At 40.9% G+C, this 19,150-nt stretch overlaps 1 protein-coding gene across 3 annotated transcripts in view; it reads right to left on the bottom strand.

Moving 5' to 3' along the window:
• Positions 1-19,150, bottom strand: part of TTLL7 (tubulin tyrosine ligase like 7) — a 178,156-nt gene that overhangs the window by 81,631 nt on the left and 77,375 nt on the right. For all 3 annotated transcript variants that reach the window (XM_044002763.1, XM_044002765.1, XM_044002764.1), the window contains exons 4-7: positions 14,830-14,951; positions 12,619-12,686; positions 4,839-4,997; positions 2,850-3,066 (exon numbers count right to left, since the gene is read on the bottom strand). In XM_044002763.1, coding sequence (XP_043858698.1) covers positions 2,850-3,066; positions 4,839-4,997; positions 12,619-12,686; positions 14,830-14,951 — 566 coding nt within the window. The remainder of the gene's footprint in view (positions 1-2,849; positions 3,067-4,838; positions 4,998-12,618; positions 12,687-14,829; positions 14,952-19,150) is intronic.

The raw sequence follows: 19,150 nt of genomic DNA, 5'->3' as shown, positions 1-19,150 counted from the left end.
AGGGACCTTGGAAGAAATCCAATTTGACCCCCTCATTCTACAGATAATCAAACCAAGGCTCAGAGAACCCTCAGTTCACCCATCAAAGTGAACAAGAATGACCAGCAGGCGGTCAGCCACAGCATTTTATCACAAAAACCAGCCAAGATATCAACCAAACAACCAAGAAGCAAATGATCTCACTTCTAACAAGTTTGGAGGGCAGGAAAAGTTTGTAACAACCTGCAGAGAGATGACTATTCCAGGATCAAGTAACTTCTATGCAATTACAAAGTTCAGGGTAGTGAACCTCCTAGAAGAGAAAGTTAAAATACTAAAAGAACAGCTGTCTATACCCTCTAGGTTATCACAGAAAATGAAGTGTTACCTGAAAGAATGAAAAAAAAATTTCCTCCAAGATAAAAACAATGAAAAAGGATCTGAAAAGGCAGGGGGTACCCTCTTTAGTGTCAGTAGGTTAAAGTCAAAGAATGTGAGACTCAGAAGGATGAGCAAGCCCGTGAAGTTGAGTGATAAGTTCATAGTCTTGATCCCTTTCTCAATCTCACATGCCACATTTCTAATTCCCCAATGGGATTTTCCATTGGATTTCCCATACCAAACTCTTCATATCCATTATATTCCAGTAATTCTGGTCATCCTCAAGACTTCCTTGCTTCTCTGAATGTGTCAACATTATCCTAATCAGCTTGGAATTTTTGCTTTCTTCCTTTATGGCGCACCTCAGAAAAGGCCCCATACCTAACTCTAACCCTAGCCCCTCCACATAGAGAGAGCTAATTTGTCTCTGTAATACCACAGGCCATTCCTTCCATTTCCACTACCCAGCCCCAATGCTTTTTTTTAACCTCTCTCCTAGACTAGTGTAGTCATCTTTTAACCAGTCTTCCCAGCAAGGCAATGCCTACATAAAATTCATCCTATATACTCATCCCGAAACCATATTCCTAACATATAACTACAATTATTTCATCCCTACGATCAAAAAACCTAAGATGGTTTTGCCATCTTTACCAAACAATGCCTCCAGGTTCACAGCAAAATACAGTCTTCAAAATGCCTTCAAAACTTACTCCACGTCTCTACATATCTGAACCTTTGCAGGGCACCAGCTAACCCCAGGAGGCTGTCTTCCAGGGATCTCTGCCTAACAAAAAGCTATCCTTCCTTCAAGACTCTGTTCAGAATGCCACTTCTTCTATGAAGTCAATTCTGATTCCAGCAGGAAAAAAGTGACATTTCCCTGTTCTGAATTCTCCTAATCCTTTCTTATGCCTCTTTTTTTTTGTAACATTGTATTTCCTAGGATAGTTATTTGGGTGCATGTCTTAAGTCTCTTATTCCACTGCAAACTCCAGAAGGACATAAAGCTCATCATTAGATCTCCTGTAGGAGCTAGCAATGGTGACTTGCCCATGATAGGTAGTTAATATTTGGTGAATGAATAAATAATCACCTGTTTTCCTTGCCAATGAAGTTATGACTATATCAAAAATTAAAATATCAATACAACCCCTGAAAGGCAGTGAGGCATAATGAAAAAGTGTTAGATTTGGATCCCTGTTCTCAATTACCATAATTGAGGAGGCCTAAAAAAACTGAAAAGAAAAAAGAAAAAGAAGAAAAAAGTTTGAATTCCTTGCCAAGAAGAATGATATGGAAGAAAAGGCAACATCGGTTTAGGACATAAACATTTCTAAAATCTTATGTAAAAGGATGGGGGAAGGTTATGAGCAGCTTCACATTGTAAGACAAAGGGGCAAAAGAAGGAAAACCAGTTTTAAAAAAAAGCTTGGCAAGAGATACAACTAAGCGAAAACCATCCTGAGAGCATCTAAGGATGAAACTGAAAGGATTAGAACCAAGAAATGAAAGGTGGGAAATAGATGTCAAACTCGCTTCATCAAGGACAACTGGGGGGCTACCCCACAAATCATTTGAACCTTCTAGTCATGGGTGCATTGTGAGTGGTAGTGGAAATGGCTGTGAAGAAAAGAAATACCAGCCTCACTAAATACAAAGAGGCTCAGCCATTATCAGGCAGCTGGCCATTTGGTAGGGAATCCTAGACTTACTATTATTCACATTTTACAGATGAAAAAGCTAAGGCACCAAAAGTCCAAGCATAGCTCATAGTCGGGAGTAGCTAGGTGGTACAATGATAGAGCACCAGGCCTGGAGTCAGAAATACTTGAGTTCGAATGTGTGACCCTGGGCAAGTCACTTAACCCTTTTTGCCTCAGTTTCTCCATCTGTAAAATTAATTGGAGAAGAAAAAGGCAAACCAGTCTGGTATCTTTGCCAAGAAAACCCCAGGTGGAGTCACAAAGATTTGAAAATAACGAAACAACAACAAAAGATCATGGCCATATGGGTAAGAAATGAGAGAGATGAGATTCTGCACCCAAATCTTCCTGGTTCCTACTCTAGCCCTTATATGCCTCAAGATACAGTAACCGTTTTTATGGTGCATTATCAGCACATAATTACTTTTGGAAAAGGATCTCTCTCCCCCTCTCTCTTTCTCCCTCTCTTGCCATGCCACAGAGAATGAAAAACATCATGAGATCTTATCTTCCACAGCTTCTCCAAGAGGCTAACTATATCCAAGACGAGCAGTAAGTTAGCACTGGCAACTTGCAAAAGTTACTAAAAGTTCCAATATATAATCATAACAAGAGAAAGTACAACTTGAGTTTGGTTTTTTTTGACATATATACTTTTTGTCTCAGACCAAAATGGTTTTAAGTAGAGTTGAAAATGATTGTCTTGTCTCTGCTTAGGAACACGCAGCATTACACTTTGTTTTTAAAGATATTTATATATATTTTTCCCCTATTCCCACTTACCAAATTTGTATCATTAGGTGGACTGTACTTCTCCGTCCCCATTCTCACAAGCCCATCGTGATATAAAAATATTTTTAATGGATCGCAGGATGTTATCAGAATATAAATCCGTAAATCAAACTTGTACCCTTCCATAAGGAAAGGCTTATCAATGTATTCTTGGACAATTAAGTGGTCCTGAGCTAGCAGTTTTTCAGCATTTCTTACCAAAGAGATCCTGGATTTGAAAGAAGAAAAAAAAAAGAGATAATATGAAATGAAGCACAAATAAATCGTCAGACATGTTCAAGAGAAGTTTCCGTTATCTCGAAAGCTGCATGCCCAACAGCACCACAAGGCTATCTTTCTCCATGATTCCCTTCTGTTGTTCTGTTGGCGCCCTCTATCATGAAAACTGATTTGAAGATCACCGCTTGTTCTCAAAATTAAAAAATAAAAAGGTTTATAATTGCAGTTCTGCATTACTGAAATCTACACTTTTTTCCTTATCATGTAAATCAAGGATATTTCAGAGCATTTCAATCTGTTAGCATGAGTAGATTTCTGCTAATACTGGCAACAAGAGGAGTCAATTCTGCTCATTCAATGGAATTAAAACCTTACCTGACAGGACACTGCACATCTCTAAGAACATGACTGAGCAAATAAATGTCCATTTTCTTCAAATTAATAGCGGGGATACTGTCACAGGCTCAACATTTATTTGCTACAGTTTAGTATTTCACATTAAAAGTCTTAGATGATTTTGTAAACAAATCCAAGAAATGACCATGAACCCCAGGTTATGTGACAGCTACATTATACTTTATTTCTTTTCATAGCATTATGAACTGATAAGCTAAATATTCTCCTTCAAAGCCCTACATACTCCAAGGCCTTGTCATGGACTGGAAGTGACGCTACTCTACCAGAAGGCTAGATCAGCCCATCCCTGCAAAGGAGATGGGGCCCAGCCAAGCTAAGTGCAGAATGCTCATGCCCTCAGAGGTCCAGGAATGAGGCAACAAACTGGGTGGTGGGGGAAACCCTGCAACTAGCAAAACCATATACAAAGGTGAGGAAAGTGCCACTACCTCCATGAAGGAAGCAATTAAATCACAGACCTTCAGAAGTACTGATGTAAATTAAACATAAAACAAAATGACTAGGATTTGAAAAGCCTATCTTTTATGTGTGTATTTTTAATGCAAGAGACATGAGCTACAAATTCTTTGCAAAAAAAGGAAAATTAACAAGAAAGGAGTATTTAAAGTTTAAACAGCATTCTGAATTCTCAAATCACTTTTCTGGTCCCAGAGAGTATAATATTATTTTTCCCCCATGATCTTCTAAGATCCCATGATGATAAGAAAGAGGGAACTGTACTTTTTTTTTTTGGGGGGGGGGGCAGGGCAATGAGGGTTAAGTGAGTTGCCCAGGGTCACACAGCTAATAAATGTCAAGTGTCTGGGTCTGGATTTGACTCAGGTCCTCCTGAATCCAGGTCCAGTGCTTTATCCACTGTGCTGCCCCCTAAAGTTCATAATCTTGACACTGCTAACCTGTAAAACCCAATTTAAGTCAAGCATTTCTGAGTTAAGATTTTTAAAGATCAAATTATGGAAAATGATGGGTTTGAAGGTTTTTTCTTTTTTGTTGTTGTTGTTCTTTGGTTTTGTTTTTTTTTTTTAATTTACAGAACAATTTTGAGAAGACAATTCTTTCTCTGGCACAGAACTCCCATTTGGTTTCTGCTTAATTTTTTTTACTGACATATCAAAGAATATTAGAATGTGATGGAAAACATAGCATATTAAACCTTCATATCAGTAGTTAAAAATAGATTTTTCCCCCCATGCATCTGCAACTGTGAGCAATTTACCACTTACAGGTTTGTTTCCCCCGCCGCCACACACACACACACACACACACACACACACACACACACACACACACACACATATATATCTCGGCTTCACCATTTCAATGTCAGGGCTCAAGTTTACCTACCCATGACCCATTGCACCATTTGCTGGTTTGACAATAAAAGTCTTCTGTTTCCGTTTTTTCTTCAGTTCTTTTACATAATTCTGGAACTGGGTATACTCTGATGGGAAGATCCATGTTCGGGGAATGAAAGTATATTCCTGGGGATTACACTTGATCATTCTGTCAATAAAATAACAGCATTTTAAAAGTCTTTTCAAACTTTTTTTTTAAAAAGTTCTTTCTTTGGGATTGTTAACACAAACCGAAAAGAGATGAGGCATGGTATAATGGGAACAGGATTCTAAGGACAGTCAAAAGAGATCTGAATTTGATTCCAGGCTCAGATACATGGTAGCCATGCGTATGTGCCTAGATAAGTTTTTCTTCCCTTTGCAGCTTCCTTACCTGTTTCACCTCACCATTGATACTGCAATTCTACTTTACTGGCCAACTTCCTGGTCCTCATTCACAAAACTCCTCTGCCCTTTCCATGTAGTTTTCCATGTCTGAGATGCATACCATCTTCACCTCTGTCTCTTAGAATACCTGGCTCCTTTCAAGATTCAGTCAGTGCCACCTCTGCAAGAGGTTTTTCCCAGTTCACCACCACTCCTCCCCACAACCCCCAGCTTTAGCGCTTCCACCCCAAAGGCTACTTTTTCCATTCCTCAGTGTGTGTGTGTGTGTGTGTGTGTGTGTGTGTGTGTGTGTGTGTGTGTGTGTGTGTTTGTTTATTTTGTCAAACATTTCCCAATTCCATTTGACTCTGATTGGGGCAGCACTCAGAAGTTTTGCAGGCTGCTGATGTTTGACACATCTGTTGGCTAAACCATATGCCTTCCCTCATCCAAGGTAGCAATAATATTACTAAAGAATAATACTGTTTGTTAACAATACTACAGCACACAGTAAGCACTTAGTAAAGGTGTGTTTACATGACTTGAACCCCACAGAAACTTTTATCCATAGCTAACAAATAACTTTATAATTAAATATCCTTTCTTTGAGAAGAGAAACTGAAATGAAAGCCCATAATAACAAAAGCATATTGTGAGTGAGGTAATACATGTGGTGACTAGAAGAAAGAGGGCACAAATCCCTACTATTCCTTTCCTTTCTTCACACCTTTCTACATACTCCTTTGAGAGAACCTCACAAGGGTTCTGCTTCCACTATGAGAAGTCAGATAATTGCCAACCCCATCATTCTGACTCAGACTTTTGCCAAGAAGTGAAAAAATTCAGCACAATAGATGGATTCCAACATTCCTTCTGACAACTACATAAAAATCATCTGACAGCAACATCGTCATGTCAACTGTCATGTTCCTTTCTGTTCTCAAAACATTTTTAATGAATCATCCCATATTTCACAAGCTATATAGACTTTGAAATTGGATCAGACCAAAGATATAATTAAGGCAGTACATTTTAAAATTCAAGATACGCTATTTTGAATGGTGCAATATCAACTTTTAAAAATGTCAAGTCCAATAGAAAATAAAAATGTATACCAAAAAAAAAAATCTATTTAGATAAGTGGCAGGAACTGGCCTCAGAAAGCGTTCAACGGAGGCATATGAGGGCTGGTCTCAAATGAGACCAGAGATGTTCAGAACCAGAGGGTAGAGTTGTAATGGTGGTGACTTTTCCCCCCTAGTCCCACCACAGATTTAGGAGGTGACCTTAACTGAGTAATATGGTTGCCTCTATTTCTGTAGTAGTGGGTCATTATTTGTTCATCTAACATAGAATCATTTTATCTTCAAAGAGAATTCCATGGAGTCGTGTCGAATGAGAGATTGGCTAGGATTTAAATGGTCGATATTCCTGGGGGAACAGGAGCAGCTTTAAATATAAAAATATTTCATACCCTGGCTTCTAAATGAAAGAATAAATTTACAGAGACACTCACTAAAGATCTAAGGGGACACCACTATCAAACATATTAGATACACAACCTCACTTTATAACATAGAAATCTAGAATTAAATTTAAAAATTAATTCAGAGAAAATGTAGCCATTTAATATAGCACAACTCTAAGAAGGGACCTTGGCTGGAGATGTAAGTCTAGCCCAAAGCTATTATTGTGACATTTCCAGTCTTTGCTTCTCTGTAGAATGGAAGCTAGACTCTTTGTGGGCTCCAAGCCAAGAAGAGCTTCAAATATCAAACCCATTCTTTCCTTGTCCAAAGCCCCCATGCGGGGTGCCTGGAAGCCGGGCTGGACAAGCTTCAAGTAGCACCTCGATGCAGATGACTCTCCAACCGTTATTTCTAGCACTGACCTCTCCCCCAGCCCCACATGGCATGAAGGGCCTCCAGCTTATGCCATGTGAGGATTGGTCGAGGGACCCGGAGGAGGGTGACCTGATAGCTGCCTTAGCTACTTTAAAGTATTTAAAGGACAGTCACGTGGCAAAGGGATTAGGCCCTAAGGGGCCCCACTACAGGTGGTAAGTGCAAAGAGGCAGATTTAGGCTTGAGGTCATGAAAAATTCCCCTCACCCTCTGCAAAGTCCCAGAGTGGAATGGAAGGGACAGGCAGCTCCCTCCTCCCTGCAGATCCCCAAGCCAAAACGGGGTGATGGTCAGGGGCCATGGAGAGCAAAGGAGATTCGTAGGCAAGGCAGGGATCAGGGCACCTGTCCTTGCAAGGATCCTTCAAAATCCCCCATGCTGGCGCATACTGGGCTTTTCTAGCTGACTTTTCTAGCCCCCGGGGACCAGGGCAGATGTGGGGAGGAATTGCTCTCTCCCTCAAGGAGCAATGTGGTGTGGGTTGTTTTTTTTTTACTGACTTGCTCTCACATACATTAGATGGAAGCTATGCTCCCACTAACACTATCCCTTTCATATGTGTTTTCAAAGTTTTGGAAGTACAGTAACAGTTATGAGACTATGGAATTATCCTCCTGATATATTTCATAAGATATTATGGAGAATAAGGAGATCAAGTGTCATTTTCTCACATCAGTTACAAATACCTATACTATCAGGTATTTGAGAGGCAGAGGGGCGTGGAATTTACACTGGTTTTAAAGTTGAGAAGCTTGGGTGCAAATCCAGATTCTTCCTGCCCCCTGTGACCTTGGCCAAGTTACTGAACATCACAGGGCCTCATTTTCCCCATCTGTAAAACAAGGGAGGGGAGAGGAAGTAGGGGACGATACTAGATGACCTCTAAAGCCCCTGGCATCTCTAAAGCTAGGTTCCTATGAATTCCAACCTCTTTTCTGAGGCTCAGCTCAAATGCTACCTCCTTCAAAGAGCCTCTTCTGAACTCTCTGGAGGGAAGCAATCTCTCCCTGCTTAAATTTCTTATAACATTTGATTTGTATTTATCACATTTTGCCTCATATAATAAGAATTTGTACCTATACTAAATTTTAAGCATCTTGAGGGCAGTCTCCTCTAACCTGTGCTTCCCTGGCACCTAGGGAAACAGTGCCTCACCAAAACATTAATAAATGTTTGCTGAACTTAATTAAAATTAAAAGAGGCTACAATATACTCAAGGCAGATCCCCTCTGCCCAGCCTCTGAATGCCCTGCCAAAGGGCTCCTTCGCAGCTTGGCTACTGACTTACCCCAAGCCTCAAGGAAGCCCATGAAGAGATAGAAAAATATAGCATGATAGGGTTAAACATGTATTATCTCATTTGATCCAACAACAGTACTGTGTGGTTTGTGTATGGTACTGGTATTGTGTATTAGCTCTATTTCACAGATAAGAATACTGAAATCTCCAGAAGTTATGTGCTTTGCTGACAGCCACGGCATATCAGGGCCTGAGCAAACCCAAGGGCATGTTCCTCAGAGGCTTGGAGAAGGAATATAACAGGAAAGGATGAATAAGGGGAGCCAAGGAGGGATAGCAGGATATTAAGGAGGGGAAGAAAGAATCGGGGGGGGGGGAGGGTGCATTTGAGTCATGTGTCCCAATGATGGCTTGTTCTTTATGTCAATTGACCCCCTGAAATAGACTCCACTTGGGTTTTAGTGGACTATCCTCCCTCTTGCAACTTATGATAAGCTTCAAATGACACATTATAGTTTAGAGGTAAATAAACTATGGCTTATAAATTTTTTGTTGGAAGCTTATGTTAAAAGTCATATAGTCCAGGCAGCAGAACCCACAAAAGGACAGGCTGAGATCATTTTCCAGTGAAAGATGGCTTAGAAGGTTGGCAGGAGGGGGCTCCTGTGCCCAGGTGGGAGTGAAGCCCAACCCCATGGTTGTGCCAACATAGATCCAGCCCCAAGCTGGCCACACCAGAGAAATTTACCCCTGGAGACTCTGAATGAGCTAAAGCCCCTGCCTCTTCTGGAACTAAGCTCATGGTCTGGTGAGAGTGGTTGGTTGGGGTATTATGGAGGTCTCTGCTGGAGCTGAGGGGAATGAGGTTATTCTACCCCATCTGAGAACCAGGAAGCAATCTTGAGTGGCAGCAGCCCAGGTTGGGGAGGGGCACAGGCTTGCTAGCACTATCAACCACAGCAAACAGAATTTTGTTGCCTGGTTGAATAGCAAGTAGGATTGGGGTTATTTATAGACCAAAGCACAGGCCAGGGGAGTGAAGAACCTGGCTCTCCTTAAATCGTACCACCTTGCCCCACTTTAAGAAGGAGTTAAAAGTCAAGAAATAGGGGAGCAAAATGAGAAGACAGAAAGATGTGGACCATAGAAAGTTTCTTTAGTGACAAAGAAGATGGAGGTGCACCCTCAGAAGAGGATAGCAACATCAGGGCTCCTACATTCAAAGCTTCCAAGAAAAATATGAATTGGTCTCAGGCCATAGAAGCACTCAAAAAGGACTTTGAAAATAAAGTAAGAGAGATAGAGGGAAAAAATGAAAGTGATGCAGGAAAGTCATGAAAAAAGTCAACAGCTTGAAAAGCCAAATGGAAAAGCTCTCTGAAGAAAATAATTGCCTAAGAATTAGGATTGAACAAATGGAAGCTAGTAACTTTATGAGAAACGAAGACACAATAAAACAAATCCAAATGAATAAAGAGGGCAAAGTGAAACATCTTCTTGGAAAAACAGCTGCCCCAGAAAATAGATCCAAGAGAGATAATTTGAAAATTATGGAACTACCTGAAAACCATGGTTAAAAAAAAAAGCATAGACATCTTCTTCCAAGAGATTGTCAAGGGAAATTGCCCTGATATTCTAGAAAAAGGCAAAAAGAAATTGAAAGAATCCACCTATCACCTTGAAAGAGATCCCAAAAACCTTCCAAGATTATTATAACCAAATTTCAGAGCTCCCAGGTCAAGGAGAAAGTATTGTAAGCAGCCAGAAAGAAACAATCCAAGTACTGTGGAGCCCCAGTCAGGATAGCACAGGTTCTAGCAGCTGCTACATGAAAGGATCAGAGGGCATGGAAAATGATATTCCAGAGGGCACAGGAATTGGGATTACATCTAATAAGCAACAACCTGCACCACTTTGAGAAAAGGTAAGCGGCAAAACCTCAAAAAGAGAGGCAGATGTGTTTCTTTACACATCCAAATAAGGGAATGGGGAAAAGGGGAGGTCAGGAGAAATAGGATAAGAAAAAAAGGGTGGCTGGTAGTGTAATGGACAATGCATATACTATAGCACAAAGGGCACTAGGGGCGCCATAGTGCGCAGAGCTCTGGGCCTAGTCAACAAGACATCTCCCTGACTTCAAATGTGACTTCAGACACTTACTGTGTGACCCTGGGCAGGTCACTTTACCCTGGCTGCCTCAGTTTCCTCATCTGTAAAATGAGCTAGAGAAGGAAATAGCAAACCACTCCAGCATGTTTGCAAAGAAAACCCCCAAGCGGGGTTAACAAAGAGTTGGACATACTAAAAAACATTAGCAAAACGACTTTAGAAGTTAGAGGATCACATCACTGAAAAATGTCAATCTGCATTAAAAACACTACTTTCGGGGCAGCTAGGTGGCGCAGTGGATAGAGCACCGGCCCTGGAATCCGGAGTACCTGAGTTCAAATCTGGCCTCAGACACTTAACACTTACTAGCTGTGTGACCTTGGGCAAGTCACTTAACCCCAATTGCCTCACTAAAAAAAAAAAAAAATTAACAAATTAAAAAATTAAAAAAAAAACCCACTACTTTCCACATCATTCTATTTCTTACTGAGGCTACATTCGGTCAGGGACTTGAAGTTTTTTCAGGACACAGCTGCTCCCTCAAGCTATTAAATAGCTAAGAAAATGAGGCTAATTCAAGTCACATGATCTTCGAGTTGGACAGTTGTCTAGAATGATTCTTCCCCTCAAGGCATGAAGCCCAAAGGTGACCCCCAACAAAGGGCTAGTCTCCAACTTCCTGCCAGCAGTCATTAGCCACCTCATCAGGCAGCCCACAGAACTGTTCCTAGTAGTCCTAGATCAAGATAAGAGGCACTAGATTTGAGAGTTTCAAGGGTTCTGGCTTTAGTTTTTCATAAATCAAGCTTTTAAAGCTGAAATTTGACCAAAAATTTTTAAAAGTATTAAGTAATTCTAATTAATTACCTGTCTAAATTAAACCCAACTATAAATAAATTTACAAATTATTTAGGAAAAATATTCCGCTAAAAAAAAAAGAAAAATGCTACTTAAATATGATATGTTTTAAGTATTCATAAACATGTAAGATTCAACTCAATAATTTTATTAGGCACCCACTATGGGTAAGTCACAAAAGATATAAAGATGAAAAACACAGTCCTTGCCTTCAATGAGCCTGCAATCTACTGAGACACGAATTATTCACAGAGAAGCACAGCATTAGGTAAAGTGGTACAGAAGCCAAGTGTTCTGGATCCATGGTATCAAACTCAAAAGGAAGTAGGGACCCCTAACCTGGAAAGAATCACCTCTGTGGGCTGAATATTGAGTTAGTTTTTAGATGGAATATCATCTATGCTATAGGTATTTTTATTTATTTTGCTAACTCTTTCTCAACTTCTTTTAAATCTGGTGCAGGTTCCACTCCAGACTGCTGCCGAAGGCTGTGTGTTTGACACTCCTGCTCTAGAAGAATTTGAGGACAAAGAATACTTTCAAATGGAGGATATCAGAGAAAAACTTCACAGAGGCAGTGGCTTGAATGAAGAGAAGGAACAACAGGTGAAATGAAGAGGGAATGTATTGAAGAAACTGAGAAGAGCCAATAGGAATGCACAAAAGCAAAGATGCACACTGGATTCTGGGAGTATCTACCAGTACAGTTTACCTAGGATGTAGGGGACATAAAGGAACAGCAATAAAGCAAGGCTAAGAGGGCAGGATAGAGCCATATGGGAGAAGCCTGAAAAGCCAGAAGATCTAGCTGGTGGTTTATCCTCTTGGTAATAGGGAGGTACTCCCAGTCTCTTCAGGGGGCTGACAAGGAATTCCTTCACTTTATGACTAAACACCTCAGAATAATCAAAAAGAGTAATCAGCAGGTGCACACACCGTACAAGGATCCTAAAGAAACATTGACACTAGTTCAATATGAGAAATGAATATCATTAGCCTTCAACATGTTTTCCCACCATGCTAAATGGTTCCATAGGAAATGGGCAAGGTCCTAAATAGTACTTGAAATAACCCAACAAATCATAGTCATTGGAAGTTTTAGACTGGCATTCAAACAAGTATTTACCAAATGTGCAGACACTGTTTGACATACAAAAGAAAAAAAATTTAAATGTTCCTTGCCAGCAAAACATTATTTTTTAGAGTTGATGTGATTTGGTGTAATTTAGTACTATCATGTTCACAATAAAGATTCCAAATAGCTTTTCTCTATTACAACAAAAATAGAATTACTTGGTCATATTTCTTGCTAAAAAATCCTTCCTGCAGATCTCACCCATTCCTGGAAAATGGTTGATTCTCTGAAAAATAAAACAAAAGGAGGCATTAGTATTTTCATGGTTTACAGTCATATATATTTGTTCATTTATATATCCTTTATAAATAAGCTTTTAATATTTATGTGACTCAAGAACCTTGTAAATACACACAGGACAGAAAAAATGTGTTTTTTTTTCTAATCACATGCAGAGAGTTTACATAAAAACTCAAGTTCTGTTTCTCTCTCTCTCTCTCTCTGTCTCTCTCTCTCTCTATTAAGTAACAGGGTAAGGTGGCACTAGCTTTTGTATCCAAGGAGCTCAGTTCAAATCCTGATTAATTACTACCTGCTCTGTAGTTTTCCTTCTCTGGGCCTCTGTCTCCTCATTGTTTATAATATGGGGCATTGAACTGGATGATCTTGAGGACTCCTTCCAGACTTAAACAATACAATCCATGAGCCCGAACTACTGTTTGGCCCATCTGATGCTTCTGTGTCACTAAAGACAGTTACTATTAGGGAACCATAGGTACAAAGAAATCCAAACTTGTTAAAGGCCTGACAATGACTGGTTTCTACAAAATGTCAACATCTTGACCATCATTCATGTTGGGTTTTGGTGTGGTTTTATACTTAGTTTTCAGCATAGGTATAATGTCCTTTAAACAAAATAATGACACCAGAATCTGAATAAATGACACTAGAGGATCTGAGAATATTCCCAGTTTCCAAATTGGGATCCTTGCTCAACAACTCTTCAAGGCCTATCTCACCCAAGCTTGATGGTGGTCTTATGAAAGGCTTACCAGTTTCTAGAGTGCCCACCCCACATACTTCTTTTTTTCAATTTTTTTTGTGGGGCAATAAGGGTTAAGTGATTTGCCCAGGGTCACGCAGCTAGTAAGTGTCAAGTGTCTGAGGCTGGATTTGAACTTAGGTCCTCCTCAATCCAGGGCCAGTGCTTTATCCACTGCACCACCTAGATTCCCCCTACTCTACATACTTCTGAGGCCAACTAGAAGAACAGGATTATCTCTTTTTGAAGATACAGAAAATGATGCTGAAAGAAGTGACAGAAGTGATCTGCCAAAGGTCTCACAGCTAGTGCACGGCCAATTCAAAACCAGGGCCTCTGGCTCCAAGCTTATCAAAGCTCGAGTCTAACATATTTTATTTCTTCTTTCAAGCCTTCCCTAGAAGTTTAGGTCTGAAACCATATGGGTCATGTGCAAAATAACAAGGGAAAAGAGCAAGAACCCAAAAGAGGGAATCATTCAACCAAGTAGAATCCAGTGGTAAAGATTCCTTCAGCAAAGCAAGGTGCTCAGAAGAAGACTGTCAAAGCAGCAGTATCTGAGAAGAATAAGTGTGGGACTTGGAATTCAAAAGAAAATAGAATCAAATCCCGCCTCTGATACCTACAAGCTATGAGCATGTGGGTAAGTCATTTTTGTCTCTTAGCTTCAATTTGCCATCTGTAGTAGCACCTAATGCTTTATTTGAAGTCCCCCTCCAATGACAGATTATAGCTAAGGGGTAGCCCTGTATTCTCAAAGGAAATCAAAGCTCTTGTGAATTTTAAGTTGAAAGGTACAATAGGAGGTCATATATTCCAACCTCCACATTTTACAATTAAGGAAACTGAGGTCCCCAGAAGGTGACTTGTCCAGTGTTACATGGATAAGCAAGTGTGTATGTAAATGCATACAAATGGATACATATACATACACACACACACACACACACACACACACACACACAAATCTATAGTCATATAGAGACAGCTGGATATGATTTCTTCATTTGAAATCAAATTAAGATGCAATTCATTCATGATCCAATCAACATTCATTTGGTGTCTATTATGTTCAGAGCACTCTGCTAAGTCATATGCTGGATACAAAGTGGATGGGTTTTTTATTGTTTTTTGGTTTGGGTTTGGGTTTTTTGGGTTTTTTTGCAGGGCAATGAGAGTTAAGTGACTTTCCCAGAGTAACAAAACTACTAAATGTCAAGTGTCTGAGTGTCTGAGGCCGCATTTGAACTCAAGTCCTCCTGAATCCAGGGCCGGTGCTTTATCCACTGTGCCACCCAGCTGCCCCTTGGATACAAAAGTTTAAAAAAGACAGTCCCTGTCCTGTGGGAGCTCCCTGTGGAAAGCCATCACAAGCTCTGCTTCTCACCTGATAGTTCTGTAGTTCTGCAATCTTCTCCTGCTGAACAGCAGCATCACACCATATAAGATTACTTGTTTCATCTTCATCTCGAGTCTTCACGAATCCCATCTCATCTATCACTACACGAACTGCAAGTAACAGTTACACTGACATCAAATAAGGTAACAAAAACATTTCATGAACAAAAGTATCACGGAAGCATCCAAGATGTGTTCACTGAGTACTTGGCCTTCACTTTATAAAACATCCAGAAATAAACCCTGCATTTTTAGTGTCAGAAGAGGGGGTAGCTGTGGCTACAGTGTAATCAGTTTGGGTGGTGGGAAACAAAAGCTCTTTCCAGGCAACCCCTAGAACCTTTCTGTTGAGACTTAAATCCTGCACCAAATTGCTGAAGGGATCCTTGATATTACCAATGAGCACAGCTAGGCTCATATATACCACTTCTGTTAGGGGAATTGCATTTTATATCCTATCACTGACCTTGGGCCAGCTCCAGAGAGACAAAGGTAAAAATGATCCTTACCTTCCATTGTCTATCCCTCTCCCTAGTCAGGATTATGTTTTAGTCTTCAGTACCACAGCTGCTGTGCTGGGCCAGGACATGTCAGTGATGAACAAGGGTCCCATTAGGGAGCCCCCAACCTGACAAGAGTCTCTGTTAATAAGCATTCTGGTCTGAATTCCCATGTACTAGGGGGAGCCTGTTTATTTGTTTATTAATGACCGATCCCAACATCACTGGTACATTTCCCTGAATGTTCAAGTGGAGAATAATGGTGATGTCCAAAGCTGAAGGGTTTTTGTTTCAACTGAATTCCAAGTTTACTTATTAACATAGATAGCATTTTTTTAAAAATCATTTTGCTGGCATACTACACCTAATCATTAATTAGAAGGGAATCAACTTTCCTGATGAAATCTCAAGAGGTTTCCATTAGAAGAATCAGGTAAATTTCTGACTAATAAGAGATGGCACACAAGTTCCACTGATCTCTCCCCCTCATTATGATGCATCAAAACAAAACTGTGAGTATGGTCATGTAAAAAAAGAGGAGAGGCTCCCTTACTCTTTTTTTTTTTTTGCAGGGCAATGAGGGTTAAGTGACTTGCCCAGGGTCACACAGCTAGTAAGTGTCAAGTGTCTGAGGCTGCATTTGAACTCGGGTCCTCCTGAATCCAGGGCTGTTGTTCTATCCACTGCACCACCTAGCTTCCCCATCTCTTTCTCTTTATCAAAGCTTCCTACTTAATATCACGATTTTAGAACTGAAGCTTCTTTTAAAAAAAAAAAGATGTTAGTGGATTAGAACTCCCTAATTACTATGCAATTTGAATCAAATTGCTACTTAACTGAAGTTTGAAAATACACTGATGTCTGAATTCAGATGACCACCATCCAATGCAAAGAACATCTTTCTGACCTATGGCTTCCAAATGAAAGGATCACAATGGAATCAATGACTCCTCATATTTTAGAGCTGGAGGGGATTTCAGAGATTATCGAGTTCAACCCTGTCATTTTACAGTTGGGAAAGCAGATGGTGAGGGGTTAAGTGACTTGCCTAAGAGTCAGGGCTAAGAGTATATAGGAGAGTTATAAAAATAATCACCAACTTTTACCCAATAACCCCACTGTTAATATATACCCTAAGGGTGTCATTAAAAAGAGCTATCTGTGAAAACACTTAGAGCTACATTAGCTGTAACAGCAAAAACAAACAAACAACCAACTGGAAACAATCTTGGCATCCCAAAGCAGGGGACTGACCTGGCTGAAGAGCCCCTATCCTCTCCATGTAGCCCACAACAAATCCAGGCTCTGCTCCCTCCTACCTGTGGGGAGCCTGGGCTTGACCTAGACCTATGAGCAGTCACTCAATGTCAGGGCCAGTGTCAGAACAAAGCTCACCCAGCAACCAAACCAAAAGCTCTTGGCATTTATACCTCCTCAGCCTAATCAAGGCAGGCAAAGAATTCAACAGAAGCAAAACTGAGTTGTTTGCCTATGGCTATGGAAAGGAAAATGAGAAATAAACAAGTGATTTCTCCTTAACTTGTGAATAGCTGCCTCTTTCCATCCTTTCCCAATCTCTAAGTCTCCCCAATGAACTGCTACTGTTCACGCAGGGAGGAGACACAGGGACAGATATTCCAGTGTTTCCCACCCCAGGGTAATCCAGGGACCTTGGGCCAGAGCCTGGGTTCAGTTTAACCAGCTCCTCTGGTACAAAGGGGATTAAGCCTTAAACCTGAAACTTGAAAGGAAAGGAATTCATATCTGCAAACACCATCTCTCCATGCCTTTGAAAGTCCTCTCTCTGTCTCTGTCTCTCTCTCCCTCTTTCCAATCACATACCTTGACACATCTTTCTTAGGAAAACAGTTCACATTCATGCAGCGCTTTAAGGTTTATGAAGTTTGGGTTTTTTTTGACACAGCACTACAGTCAACACTCTAATGTCTTTCTTAAAGCTCTTTTACTCTATGAAACAATTTTCAAATTGCAACTGGGACAGTCGAGAACTATTAGGGGACCTCAATTCCAATTAACTTTGCCACTGGCTGCTGATTAAGTATGGATGAGTCACTGTTTTCTAGTAAATGGGAAGAGAATCTTAAAGATTAATGAAGTGTGCAGAGGGTGAGGGCAGGCAAGGACCCTGGTGCTAAAATAATGTGCTCCCCTCTCCCCTTCCCTCCATTCCTGTTTTGGAATGAAAATTTGGGGAAAGAGGAGTGCTTTGAACAAGTTACAGCATTTGTAAAGAGTTCGGTGATCCCTTCTCCACCCAAGTCCTCTTCTGATCCCTTTGCTCATTAGGGTGTGAAGGTGACCCTGGCTGGAAAGAATGGGCCCAGACTCTCGGTCTGGCCTTTGAAGACCAGCCTGGCTAAGTTTGGAGAGCCTCATCACCGAGTCGGCTGCAAGGTGATACATTTTTTGGCCACAGCAACTCCAAAAGACCACCTTGTAAGGCATGAAGAGGCTGTAATGCCTGTCCATGGGGAAAGCACTCACAGTAGTGAAATTAGACCCTTGGAGTATTGATGTCCTCTGATTCTTGGAAAAAATGAAAGGCACACATGCCAACCGTTCCTCCACAGGGCTCACTGATCATCCAATGAAAAGCATTTCGCTTTAAAGCTACTAATGCTGAGAGGCAGCACAGTGTTGTGTTAGTGCAGGCAGTCTGGACCTAGGCTACTGGGACCTCCAGGGGTTAAGAAAAACTGCTCACGTGGTACAGAGATGATTTAGGAAACAGAGGTGGCTAATGTAATTAACTCATCTCTTTATTTTGTTTCTTCCATGTATGGCAAATGCTAGAATGTTTTTTGCCCTCTCATTAAACAGGGAGATATGGTGAAAGTCCAGGATTATGAGGACAGAAAAACGTTGGCTAAAGCCATTTCACCTCTGCTCCTGATGAGCCTTGCAACCTAGGCAGGTCTCTGATTCTTTATCTGTCAAATGAGGAAAGTGATCTAAATAATTTATCAGGACCCCTTTCAACCCTGGATCCTGGGAGTTCACTCTCCATTTTTTAAGGACTCATTTTTAAGAATTGGGATCTGACTGAAGAAATCTGGTAACCCCAGAGGTCCCCAAAACCTTGGAAAGAAGAGAACAATCCCCCTAGCCCAAGCCCTTCACTTCAGGTGGCTGTCATCCAGCTGCCAAGACATTTCCACGTGCACGTTTTCCTGTGGCACAGGACAGGCAGAGAAACCTTTTGAGTAACACACAATTTTAAGCCCAATAAAAAACCCTCATTAGGGAGTAGTGCTATGCCCTGGGATTTCACTGCCACAGAACCTCCAGGATGAGTAAACTCTCTCTACCAATGCAGGGCAGCACCTTTTCTGTAACTCATCTCACAAGAGTTGCCTTGAGCACTGAGAAACTGACTTAGCCAGGGTCATACACTCAATATGTGGTAGAATCGAGACTAGAACCCAGGTCTTCCCAGCTCAGAGGTCAGCTCTCTATTATACCATAGCTGCCTAGACACAAAAACCTTTGTTCAAAGGATTTACATTACCCATTCTGGGGGTGGGGGTCCAAGGTCTAGTGCTATTAATTACATCAATATGAGGAACTCTCAGAATAGATTCCCTCCCACCTAGGCAGATGCAACAACTAATCAGGGACTTGAGAGGCCTTAGTCAGTGGCCTGGGACACTGAGAGAGGTTAGATGATTTGTCTACAGTCACATGACCAGGATGTTTCAGGGGTGAAACTAAAGTTCAGGTCTTCTGGATTCCAACATCAGCCCCCCACCCACTATACGCTGAGAGCTGCCACTTGTTTTAGAATAAAAC

Source organism: Dromiciops gliroides, chromosome 4 (assembly GCF_019393635.1).
Source record: "Dromiciops gliroides isolate mDroGli1 chromosome 4, mDroGli1.pri, whole genome shotgun sequence".
Classification (NCBI taxonomy): Eukaryota; Metazoa; Chordata; class Mammalia; order Microbiotheria; family Microbiotheriidae; genus Dromiciops; species Dromiciops gliroides.
This window is presented reverse-complemented; position numbering and strand designations above follow the sequence as displayed.